The 13,479-nt window shown below is 37.3% G+C and overlaps 1 protein-coding gene across 1 annotated transcript in view; it reads left to right on the forward strand.

Annotated features, from left to right (window-relative positions):
- Positions 1–7,378, forward strand: part of TRPA1 (transient receptor potential cation channel subfamily A member 1) — a 51,362-nt gene extending 43,984 nt beyond the window's left edge. Inside the window, exons 24-27 of the mRNA XM_056111223.1 lie at positions 2,172–2,240; positions 3,746–3,859; positions 6,160–6,257; positions 7,071–7,378. Coding sequence (XP_055967198.1) covers positions 2,172–2,240; positions 3,746–3,859; positions 6,160–6,257; positions 7,071–7,275 — 486 coding nt within the window. The 3' untranslated portion in view covers positions 7,276–7,378. The remainder of the gene's footprint in view (positions 1–2,171; positions 2,241–3,745; positions 3,860–6,159; positions 6,258–7,070) is intronic.
- The last annotated feature ends 6,101 nt before the right edge of the window (positions 7,379–13,479 follow it).

The raw sequence follows: 13,479 nt of genomic DNA on the forward strand, positions 1-13,479 counted from the left end.
AATCTGAGCTTTATTTTAGTGATCTAGAAAAGTAAAGGATGGCATTAATAATAAAAAATTCTTAGACTCACTTAAGTTTTAAAAGGTTATTCTTTGTTTTGTTTTGGTCTGGTCTTCCTTCTTTTTTCTTTTGTTTGGGTTTTGGAGTCACACCTGGATAAGCTCAGGACTTAGTCCAGACTTTACATTCAGGGACCGCTCCTGTAACTAATCAGGGGACCATATGTGCTGCTGGTGATTGAACCCCAACTGCCCTACCTGTTGTACCATTGTTCTAGCCCCAGGTTTTGGAAAGTTGTTATCTAGAAGAGAGTTTGGATTAGCCAGGAGTATAGACTGATCCCATGCATAAGATCCATGTACTCAATATTCATTGAGCAACTCTTCCTGGCTATCTCATAGGAAAATCAAACAAGAAAACCAATATAGGCAATGTCTTCTGTCCCTTATTCACCACTACCTTTCAGCAGCTCCTTCCAGTCATTTGCTCAGATCACTGGAAGATAGTCTAGATTTTTACAATATTTTCCCCTAAATCATTCTCATAAGAAGGTCTTTTCATCTTACACTTCTAACTGGCTTCTTCCATCATGGTTCCTCATGTATCCAATAGCCTGAAGAATCTTCCTCATGCATCTGACTTCTCTGTCTTGTTCTTCCTAACAATTATCACCACAATGATCTTCTAATAATGAAAAGCTGCATCCCTGTCTCAGTCATTCAAATATATTCCACGAAATCTTCCAAGGCTTAAATCCAGACTAAAAGTATCAGGGTAAATGCAAAAGACCTCGTGACCACGATCTTACCCAACTCCCCACTGCTGAGAGAATGCATGCAGGCACACTGCACGTCCGGTGGTCCTCTGGGCTCTCTTTCCAGTCTCATGCACAGAGACTCCCTTTCATGGCCAGCCTAGGGTTAGTATCTTTTAAGTTTAATGTTTAGATCTAGCATCATCCCTTCCAGACTTTCTTAAACTCCTGACCCGCATCGACCCTGACCTGAGTTGAATGCCCCTTCTGTACAGTTATTATTTTGAATACACAAGTCAAAGAAAAGGAAAAATAAATCCTGCTTCCTAAGTTGCTGAAAGTATGAACTGAGTTAAAACAGCATTGCAAACTGTGTTTAACATATAATACGCATTCATTAAATGTTCTGATAATTGTAAATTATGCATCAATGTTTTGAGTTACCAACTTAGAGCATTAGAGTTACCAGTAACTATAAAATGTGGCAGGTAGTAGTTGATTTTGATGATTGTTGATATAAACAAGAAAATTCTCAGGTCTAATCTTGTAAAATAAAAATCAAAAACCACTCTCTTGTCAAAAAAATTGCTCACTGATTCTGTGTGGATCTGTGTTAGTTTTCACAGGCTGGAATGTATCTTCTCATAGTTTATTCACCATAAGCTGTTTTGAGTATCTACTAAGTGTTCTGCTCTGGTCATGCAGTGGTGTCCTGGAGCCATTTCCTGATGGAGTTCACTGGGCTTCAAGGTCCTTGAGAATAGGCACAGGCTTTTACTCTCTGCTATAGTATACAAAATGCTGCCTCAATCATAGTCAGGTACCAGTAAGGAAAGAACAAGGAACTTAAAACTGATTCCATTTGGGTCCATTTCCCAGAGCTTCACTCACCATCAAAGTATACATTATCCTGCCAAACATGTAGAAGAAGTAAATTCCTTCATCCCAAAAATGTCTTATCTTGAGTGCTTTAACTTTTCCATGTTGTCAGATTACTCTTGTTTACGTTAAATGCTAGACTCCTGGAGTTTGCACACATGTTGCTTGACTACATCACTCCGTATGATGCTGCATTTCTGCTGTTCAATCCAAAACTTAAATGTATTTTTTAATGAATGTGAATTTCAGAAGAAGTAGATTTCTACAGTTTTTATGATCATCCTATGATTACTAGACCCGCCATTGTGGCCATCACTATTACAAAGGTCTTGCACTTGTCTGCATATTTGCATATTCTATACATATTCTATATGTGCATATTTGCATATTTTGCATATCAGCAAAGTGTTGTTCGGGTTTTATTACTATAAATCACGTGCTCACTCCCCTGCTGTAGCCAGAGGGTGTTCATGAGCACATTTTTAAAGTGAGACATATGACTCAATAGTGATTTAATGCTGTGCTGTTAAATTGCAGATTGGTTTGGCAGTTGGTGACATTGCTGAGGTCCAGAAACATGCATTGCTGAAGAGGATTGCTATGCAGGTAATGAGTTTGTATTGAAAGACTTTTGATATTAGCAGCATCTTAATCATTCACAAAGAAAAGTCACTGATTTCTGGGACTATAGTACTGAGAAGGGTCCAGGGGTACCTTGCATGCAAATTCTTTGGTTTATCTGAGGTTGTCGTAAACAAATTATCCTTGTATAATTTGGGAAGAAAAATGGAGAAATTATGGGGTCCAGAGAAATAGTATAGTGGGTAGGACATTTGCCTAGCTGTGGCAACAAAGCATCTCAGATGCTCCCCCAAGCACCATCAGGAGTCATTTCTGAGTACAGGGCCAGGAGTTGCCCCTGAGTATCACCAGATGTGGCCCAAAAAACAAAAACATAAAAGAAAAATGGGTAAATTCTCTAAGTTTCTTTTTTATGTCAGCCAATGTACTAGCTGCTGAATTAAGATCATCAGAGGTCTGAGATGCACTATCAGCACCCAACTTCTGGAAGGAATTTATTTGTACTGTTCTGGGCATAGGAATACCAATTTCTCACAGTGTGCATTAAACTGAAGTGCTGACTACTACATTTATGAAATTTATTCCTTGTGACATAATTTTCATGTTTTCTACATAATTAATGTAAAATTTGCTGAAACAGAGGAAGAAGACATGGAAAAAGAGGCGTGGCAGGTCCCCAGGTCTGATGGTTTTCTGGAGGTAGGATGACTACCCCAGACGTTGGAAGACTTTGTTCAAAAATAGCAAAGAAAGCCTTAGCTTTTAAAAGAAGGGACAATCAACTGCTTCAGGTTATTTTTGTTCGTGAGCAGAAATCATAAACCCTTCCTTCTAAATAATGGGATGAGATGAGGTAGTTTTTGAAACGTTATTATCTTGGTTTTGTAGGGAATTATTGGAAGGAGGGAGAATAGCAATTGACCATATCCATAAGATAGAGCATAGGACTCCAAGTACCAAACAAAATAAATATAATAATACTATAAGCAACAAACACCCCCATGTTATCTGTCCTTTTTTATGGATGAAGAACATGGACTAAAATACATCAGGAAGCTATTTTTTTATTTCCCCCTGAATTGTTTTTAAGCAACTCTTTACACTTAGAAACTCAAAATAAAAACATTGTTTTTATTTTGAAAATAAAAACGTGAAACCAATGTTATATTTCTAAATAAAAATATATTTAAGAACTTTATGGTCATAATTTTCATATAATTTTACAGAGTGAAACATTTATCATAAACTCTTAGACATGTTGGTTTTGTTCTTTCATTTCTTGCCATTGTTTTTCTCCGTCCACTGAAGCATTCCCTTTTCTCCTGTGCTAAGAAAACATTTATAACCGTCCATATTTTCTATTGAAGTACACTCTGAATGTGATAAACCTTAAGAGAATGGACTAAATAAATTTTCTGCCCAAATATGAGTCAGTGTTCAGTTTGTTGGACTAATGATTACTTTGATTCAGTAAACAATTTCAAGTGCTAATCAATGATTCTCATTCATAAATCTAAAATACACTTTAGGTGGAACTTCATACCAACTTGGAGAAGAAGCTGCCACTTTGGTTTCTACACAAGGTAGATCAGAAATCCGTCATTGTATACCCCAATAGACCCAGATATGGTCGAGGACTCTTTGTAAGTATATGCAACAAATTTCAACATAGATAATGTGGTGATGCTGCTTAGGATGAATTCATTGCATTAACCCTAAGGTTGTCCTTTTATAGACTTTGGGTATGATCTGTGTGTCAGAGATAATTGTGCATTTCTACAAAGCATGGAATTAACCCAGTGTGTGAAAGGAATAAGCAGTGGGAAGAAAGACATTTACTCTCTTCTTCCTATAGGCTCGTCTGCAGCATCTTCGTAAAATATGTATGTAGCTCTGTGACAGATGGGTGGGGAGACTAGCATACTTTTCAAGTATCATTTTTGAATACAAGTAAATATTAATTTTATTTCCTGTTACATTGATGCACATATATGTGATTCTACATGTGCCTGTGCATATATAATACACATGTACCTATACATAGGTAAATGGTAGCACTGTAGCACTGTAGCACTGTCCTCCCGTTGTTCATCGATTTGCTCGAGCGGGCCCAGTAACGTCTCCATTGTAAGACTTGTTGTTACTGTGTTTGGCATATCGAATATGCCACGAGTAGCTTGCCGGGCTTTGCTGTGAGGGGAGATACTCTTGGTAGCTTGCTGGGCTCTCTGAGAGGGGCGTAGGAATCAAACCCTGTTCAGCCTTGTCGACTGCGTGCAAGACAAACGCCCTACCCGTGGTAAGTATGAAAAATATACCAAATGTTAAAGACTAAGCAAACCCACTGATCTGATATTGTAACAGAGAACTGCTCTAAAAGTCAGAAATACTAGATGTTACCTTTATCATATTTGATTTCTATAAATATTTTTCTGAGTTCTTTATAGTTCAATATTCCATTGTGTAGCAGTTATAAAACAAACTAAATAATCTTTGTTAGCTTAGATTTGGTTCTGACGTCAGACGACTTCCTTCTCCAGTGTTCCTTATACCCAAGTCTGCAATACTGTAAACACAATTGATTTCTCTAGTCTATCCTTTCCTTTGAGTTCCAGGCTTCTGAAACTGTCTACTTAGTATCTCCACTGGTGTGTTTCAAAAGTATATCAAATTCAGTCTGTACAAAACAAGTTCATGTTAACAGTCATGACCTTCACTCCTTCCAGGTTCTATTCCCTATGTCCCCTACAGGGAAAGAATAGGGAGGCCCCATTATTCTCCACATGTTTATTTCAAATAGTTTTATTACCTTTCACTTTCTGTGCAACAGTCATCCTGGAAATTTCTCCTCCTTTTTCCAGGTCCCTTCTATCCCATCAATTCCTTGTTTGATCCATTTGACTTCCTGGTGGTTTCTGTGGAAGAGCACTTTCCCATCACTAGAATCATCTTATTTGTCATCATTTTCCACCTGCTCTTCTTTCTAGTTAACCAATGGTGTAAAACAGAATACATATTTTAAAAAAAATTAATGTCTCAGATACTTACCATATGAGTTCATGTGTGGAACAAAGCAATTTTTTAAAAAATTTTTATTAGTGAGACATCATGTGGTATAGTTGCAGACTTACAAATTTTTGTGTTTGGGTTTCAATTATACAATGATCAAATACCCATCCCTCCACCAGTGCCCATTTCCCAGCACCACGGATCCCAGTATCCCTCCCACCCCCCATCCTCCCCAGGAACAAAGCAATTTTAAAGAATGAGCAACTCTTTTTTTTTCCTTTTTGGGTCAAACCCAGCTATGCTCAGGAGTTACTCCTGGCTCTGGCTCTGTACTCAGAAATTACTCCTGGTGGTGCTCTGGGGACCATATGGTATGCTGGGAATTGAACCTGGGTTGGCTGTGAGCAAAGCAAATGCCCTACCCAATGTGCTATTGCTCCAGCCCCAGAATTAGCAACTCTTAACACGTGTGGATACCACCATTTTGGTGGAATATTTTGATAAGAAAATATACTATAATTTTTGTTAAATTTATTTATAAATAATCTACCACTTCAGGTTATAGTTTATTTTTTTTTTTGATTTAGGGGACAAAAGGGTGGTCACATATATCTGTGCTCAGGACTTACTCCTGGCCCTGTGCTCAGGGATAACTCCTGGTGATGCTCAGGGAACTAATTTATGCTGTGCTGGGGATCGAAGCAGGGTCATCAGCATCAGTTCACAGTGTCTCCTATATTAATTGTACAACTTGTACTTTCCTCTATTATATTATATTTATTGTATATCTCTTTGCATGATTATTTCTCTCACAGACTGAGCTCTTTGGGGCCAGGATATGTGTTAGAACAGTTTTACAACTTATTGCAGTATATATTCATGTACAATTCCTAAATTAAGTTCAACTTAAGTAACAATCTTTTTTTTCCCATAGTGTTTATTTCGCCATCTCTTTTGTGCCCCTGAAGCAAGACTAGAAATACCAAATGTTGACACAGCTTTAGAAACAGAAATATTGAAGCAGAAATACAGGTTTGTAATTTTTCATTTATCAATATTTGATCAACTTAAAACTTACATTTTTCCTTTTTGGGTCATTCCAAGCAGTGCTCAGGAAAGGATGCTTTGTCCAGAATCATATACGGATTCCTGCATGGAAAGCATATACTCCAGCCCTGGAGCTCTATTTCCAAGCCTAAGACACTTAAAACTAGTAAATAACTAGACATAGTACAATGTTATAATGCATAATTTTGTTTATCGATGTCTATATTAAGTACTGCTCTAGTTGAATAATACTGTTAGAATGTTGAGAATTTTGAGACATTTAGCATCAAATTTATTTGCAGTTATTCATCAGCCAGTTTACTATTGTATATCTTATACTATATTCTTCACAAGCCATATGAATTCATGCATCAAAAGCTTGGAGATTTTTGAGGAACCCTTGGGGAAGCTATGTAAGGTGCAGTCATTCTGCATGAGGGCTTAAGGGCTCAATTGTCAGCATCCAAGCCCTCAACTACATTTTATGCTCTTCTCAACCACTCAACATTTAATTTCTAAATATTACCTTAGAAGAGCCACTTAACCTTTCTGTGCACAGTCTTTAATCTTTAAGATAAAATAAAAATAAATTAGTCATGATAGGATAACAGGGCAACCATAGGGAAATGACTAGATCTTTAAAAATATATGTTTATTAGGAGCATTATGACTACTGTTAGGTAATAACCTAAGCACAGTTCATGATGTCGAATGTTTTTAGTACCTCAGCCTTCGTGCACACAGAGGGCTAAATGGCTTCACTGAAAATTATTAAATTAATCTCTTATGTCCTCCTAGGCTGAAAGATCTTACATCTCTCGTGGAAAAACAGCATGATCTAATTAAGCTCATCATTCAGAAGATGGAAATCATCTCAGAGACAGAGGATGATGATAACCATAATTCTTTTCAAGACAGGTTTAAAAAGGAGCAGTTAGAACAAAGGAATAGCAAGTGGAATGCAGTGTTGAAAGCAGTAAAGGAGAAAAATCAGTTACCATAGCAATAGTTGCCTTAACTAATGTGCAATAAGACTACCTTATGGGAGTTACATAATTTACTGGTCTAAATTCCAATTTGAGAAGAGTGAGAAAGCACCCCAAAAATCTGATTCTGATTCTACTGCATGTAAAATCATGTTATTTACATCTTGTCTAAAAGTAAACTGTCTCTTTCTCTCCATTCATATTTTCTTCCAGTCACTGTGTATTAAGAAGTCCCCTACTGATAATTCCTGTTGGACTTTACCTCTCATTATTTAAATGATAGAAACTAATTTGCTAGAACACACACTTTTACTGATAAGTAGTAATAAATGTGACGGTTAAGCTACAGCACAAATGTCAATACTGGATTTATGCTTCCTATTTATGTTGTATGTGATGCATTAGACAATAAAGCATTAGATTGGATTTCACCATTTAGTTAGCTGTTTTGTGTGGAAGAGCCTGTGGATGGAACCCTATGTGTTCTCTCTCCTGACCATAATAAGTGGCCCCACCCCACCCTGCTTGCTGCTCCCAATACACCTGGTGACACTTTGGATTGAGGCCTAAATTAACAGACCTTAAGATGTGTATGAATTTACTATATAAATAGCATGCTACTTCTGTATTTTTGTTTGTCAGTGATCATAATAAACACAAAAAGCCATCCCAGTGATTGTTGTGTGATCCTTCTTTGCACTACCTACTATATTCTATTTGCAGTCTTTTTTTTTCAAGTGATGGTCATAATTACTTCAGCTGGCTCTGAAAATGAGAAGGGAGAGAGAATGATTAAAAGGGTTAGAGAGTGAAGATGGGAGTGGCAGTGGGTGATTTTCCCCACAAGGTACGTTACACAACAGCTGGAGATGTTCAGGTTTTCATAAATGGGAGAAAAGAGGCAGCTACATCACATAGCAGAGGCCAGGGATGCTACTAAATACTTAATGCGCAAAGCCATTTACCAAAATATTTCTATCACATAGGACATTTTACAATTGATCTCCAGCACAAAGTATTTAGCTTTTTGTTTTGTTTTTGTGTTTGTGCCCAGGTCTGATCTTTATTCTGTGCTTAGGGATCACTCCTGGCTGTACTCACAGGACCATATTTGGCACTGGGGATCAAATATAGGTCAAAAGATTGATTTGTGTGTTTGTTTAAAGGAAATAGGTATTACATATAGTCATAGGTATCACTACTTAGCTTGTGATGAGCCTAGAGAGATTCGTTCACCAAAGTTTGTACCCCCACTTCTAGATCACTATATTGTGATCACATCTGTAAAAGAGGTTTATCTATTTATTTTTCCTAAAGGCAGGATTCTTAATGACTAGCCACTAAGAAGGCATTAAGTAATTTCACTTGTTGCAGACTCACCTGCAAATGGGAGCTCTATAGTTTGTAAAGTTGAAGTCAAATGGTCCTACCTATTAAAAAAATAAATGTTACATTTTTCTAAGAGGTACAATAAACAGGAAAATAAAATAAAGGCAATGAGATTTAAAAGGTGCCTAGAAATAAGCATTATCCTTTCAAATATCATCATTGACCACATTATATGGATTTACTCTCAGGTTTATCTTTTACTTTTATTTAACATGATTTATGATAGTATTAATGTTTATTATTTTGGAGTACAAAATTACTGTAATTCCAAGATCACCAAAGAACCCAAATCCTTCCCTCAATTCCTTACATCACTTTTAGGCTGCCGGCTTCTTTTCTGCCTCCCCTTCTGCTTGGTAACCTCAGTTCTGTTGTCAGAGGCCAAAGATTCACTTACATGCTGTTCTCTGGCTTTTTTTTCTCTGTAGATAACATGTTAATGAGATCATCAAGTGCTTAGCCTTCTCCCACTATCTTATGATACCCTCCAGTCCTTTCCAAGTTGCAGAAAAGTTCAAGACTTTCTTTTCTGATTGCTGATTAGTAATCCATTGTGTACATATACCACAACTTTATCCACTTTATACTCTTAAGCATTTGTTTTGTTTCTAGCTATTCCTTATTCACACATAATAGTGCTTACTTATACAGAATTGAGCTTTGATGGATATCAGTGTACAATATTTCTTTTCAAGCACATTTTTTTCTGTTTTTGACAGTGGGATAAGGGGCATAATCACTATGTCATATGAAAGTTCTGTTGTTCATTTTTGAGACATATTCATACTGTTTTTCATAAAGCTAAACTAGACAACGAACCCACCAAATGTGAATGATAGCTCCTTTTTACCACACCCTGAAAGTACTTATTTACAGACTTTTTCAACTAGGCCATTCTTTTTTAAAAAATTGATTTATTTTTTTAAACTCAATCTCTGTGAGATACAGTTACAAAGCTTTCATGTTTGAGTTCAGTCATATAATGATCGAACACCCATCCCTCCACCAGTGCACATTTTCTACCACCAATGCCCTTAGTATCCTCCCTGCATCCTAAACTTCCCTCTGCCTCTATTCCTCTAGTATTACTCCCATATTTCCCCCATACTCTCTCTCTACTTCTGGGCAATATGGTTTTCAACATAGATACTGAAAGGCTATCACGTTTGGTCCTTTATCTACTTTCAGTACACATCTTCCATCCCGAGCAATCCCTCCAACCGTTGTTGACTTAGTGATCCCTTCTCTATTCCAGCTGCCTTCTTCTCCAGCTCATTAGACAAATTTACAACTATGGAGCAATATTCCTAGCTCTTGTCTCTACTGTCCTTGGTTGTCAGTCTCATATTATGTTATTTTATATTCCACAAATGAGTGCAGTCATTCTATGTCTGCCCCTCTCTTTCTGACTCATTTCACTTAGCATGATACTCTCCATGACTGTTCACTTATAAGCAAATTTCATGACTTCATCTTTCAAATAGGCCATTTTTAATAGTATGAAGTGATATCTCACTGTCATTTTGATTTGCACTTCCCATATAATCAGAGATCTGTTATCATATGCTTATTGAGTATCTGTATATCATTTTTTATGGAAGTGTCTGTTAAATTCCTCTCAATATTTTTGATGGAGCTGTTTTTGTTATTGAGTTTTGTGGGGGGAGGGGGTTATATCTTGGAAAATATCTGCCAGTGGGTGCTCAGAGTTTGCTCCTAACTCTTCACTCAACAATCAGTCCTGGAGGGGCTCATGGGGACATATGGGGTACTGGGAATGGAAACAGTTTCAGTCAAGTTCAAGGCAAGTGCCCTATCCTCTGTACTATTGCTCCGGTTCCTACTATGTTCTCTTTTAATACCACAATGAAAGAGATCTTGACAATGGGTTTGGTATGTTCTACAGAGATATAAACTTATTCTTGTGAAAATAGAAGTAAACAATAAGAGAAAGAAAAAAATTCATGTATGTATATAAAATAAAACAGAATTGTGATAACAAAAATTAACTAAACATTGCATATAAAAATCAAATATGGATCATTGACTTAAATATAACAAGTATACAACTTTTATGGGATTGTATTGTCGTTCCAGGGATTGGTAGGCAGCATGCAAAACAAGTGCTGTAACTCCTGTACTATATCTCAGTACGAGAAGATAGTATTTTAAACATAAATATTATTTAAGTGGCACACTTGAGTTAAGTTGTGTTTCTGAAGTTCTGTAGCATTGCAGACCAATGATGAAATAATAAAATAAAATAAAGCAGTATATTTTAAGTAACACAAATAAAATGGGTAAAAAACATTCTAATTCAAAATTTTATTTAGACAGGTATCAGATACTTTGGAATTAAACAGGAATGTTTCATTGAAAACTGTGGTACATCTGCACAATGGAACAGTACAGAGGTGCTAGGAAAAATGAAGTCATGAATTTGTTTATGCATGATTCAAAAAGAAATGTATCATGCTGAGTGAAATGATTCTGGGAGAGAGAGAGAGACAGACAGACAGACAGACAGACAGACAGACAGACAGAATAACTGCACTCATTTGCAGGGCATTAAACAAACTAGCACTGCAGTACTGTTGCACTGTCCTCCTGTTGTTCATCAGTTTGTTCAAGTGGGCACCAGTAATGTCTCTATCGTGAGACTTGTTACTGTTTTTGGCATATTGAATGTGCCACAGGGAGCTTGCCAGGCTCTGTTATGCGGGCAGGATACTCTAGGTAGATTGCCGGGCTCTCTAAAAGGGACTAGACCAACTAACAACAATAACAACAACAACAACAACAGCAACAACAAAACCCGTAATGTGTGAGAACCAAAATACTGTTGAAACAAGAGGCAGGAGGACTGTTCCATGGTAGAAAGCTAGCCACAAAAGGGGCTGGATTGATAGCACAGCGGATAGGGCGTTTGCCTTGCGCGCGGCCAACCCGGATTCGATTCCCAGCATCCCATATGGTCCCCTGAGCACCGCCAGGAGTAATTCCTGAGTGCAGAGCCAGGAGTAACCCCTGTGCATTGCTGGGTGTGACCCCAAAAAATAAAATAAAATAAAATAAATAGTAATAATAATATTAACTTTAAAAAAAGAAAGCTAGCCACAAAGGGGGAGGAGGAATGCAGTAAGGAAAGCGAAGGGACCATATTACAATGATAGTTGAAGATGATCACTCAGGACAAAAACTGCGTGCTGAAAGGAGAAAGGAGAAAGGAGGTAAGGTGATATGTATGATACCCTTTCATTAACAATATTGCAAGAGCACAGTCCTTAAAGGAAAATAAGAGTGAGGAAGAGAGAACTGTCTTCCATACAGACAGGCTGTAGGGGCGGTGGACTGAAGGGAAACTGAGGATATTGGTAGTGGGAAAGTGCGCAGGTGAGGAGAAGGGTGTTAGAACATCGTCTGATGGAAACTAATCATTAACATCATTGTAGCTGTGTATCTCACTGTGATTCAATTGAAATAACACAAGAAAAATGGATAAATTATAATTTCTTTTTTAGTTTAAAATATAAAGTCACCACTTAGTCATTCAGTAGCTATTACTGTAAGTTTGAAATGGTGCCATGACAGGCTCCACTTTAAGACCGAAACTGAACAGGCCTAAGTTTCGATTTCCCCCATCAGAAAGTCCTGACTTCTCAGAAAACAGTATCAGCCTGGGCAGATAAATCGACCCTTGGCAACAGCCTATCAGAATAGAGGGAATGGGCAGTGGTGCCCAGCCAGGTGGAGGCAGACAATGAAGACGAGTCACAGGACAGGACTGGGACCAAAATTGGAAACATATTGTCAGTTCCTGTTATGTAACCAAAATCTATATAAGCCACTCAGAATTCAGAGTAGGGGTTCTTGCCAAGACTCCACTGCTCTGGATGAGCTTGGACTCTAGTTGGAGTTAGCAATAAAGGGGCCTTGCATTTGCATCCTCACGTCTGGTCTGGTCAGTGTGAACCTCCCTTCCCGGGACATAGCATTATTACCTTCAAAGAACAATGTGTAAGGCAACAGAAGTAAAAATATGATTTCAGCTCTACCTTTTCATGCAAGCACTCTAATAAGTCAACTCTCTTGGGGTCAGAGTGACAGTACAGCTGGTAGGACAGTTGCATTGCTCATGGCCGATCTGGGTTGATCCATGGCATCCCATATAGTACTACCAGGAGTGATTCCTGAGCACAGAGGCAGGAATAAGCCAAGTGCTACTCAGTGTGGTCCAAATTAAAAAAAACTATTTTGTATATAATATTTGAAAGTATCTTCTTAAAAATTATTTAAATGATTAAGGTTACATATTTTTTCTTAAAATTTACACTTAGGGCCAGCAAGATAGCAGATCAAGAAAGGCTCTTCTTGCCTTGCACAAATGTTGACCCTGGTTTGATCCTCAGAACCCCATGTATCCTCTTGGGTCTCCAGAAGTGATCCCTCAGCAGAGAACCAAGAGTAAGCCCTGAGCATGGTGGTTATGGTTCCCCCCAAAAAAGAAAAATAAATAAATTTAAAATAAATAAGTAAATGAAAATTAACTGCAAATTAAGGAGAATGAATTAAATCAATACTCTTCATAAGAAAGCAATATAAGTAAGCACAAGAAAGAGAGAAAAATAAAGACAAACAAGACTAAAAATAATATAAAACCACGCAACTTTAATAGAAAGTCTAAATATCCAAAAAAGGCAAACTAATTTCATTTGGATTTAAAAAGGCATTACTAGGGAGTCTAAACTAACACAAAGATGAGCAGAAATAAATCTAAAAATATAAACAAGTGACAAAATGAACATAAAAGTCTCAAAGAAAAATTAAAAAAT

The sequence above is a fragment of the Sorex fumeus genome, unplaced genomic scaffold, assembly GCF_029834395.1.
Source record: "Sorex fumeus unplaced genomic scaffold, SorFum_2.1 ptg000002l, whole genome shotgun sequence".
Taxonomy (NCBI): Eukaryota; Metazoa; Chordata; class Mammalia; order Eulipotyphla; family Soricidae; genus Sorex; species Sorex fumeus.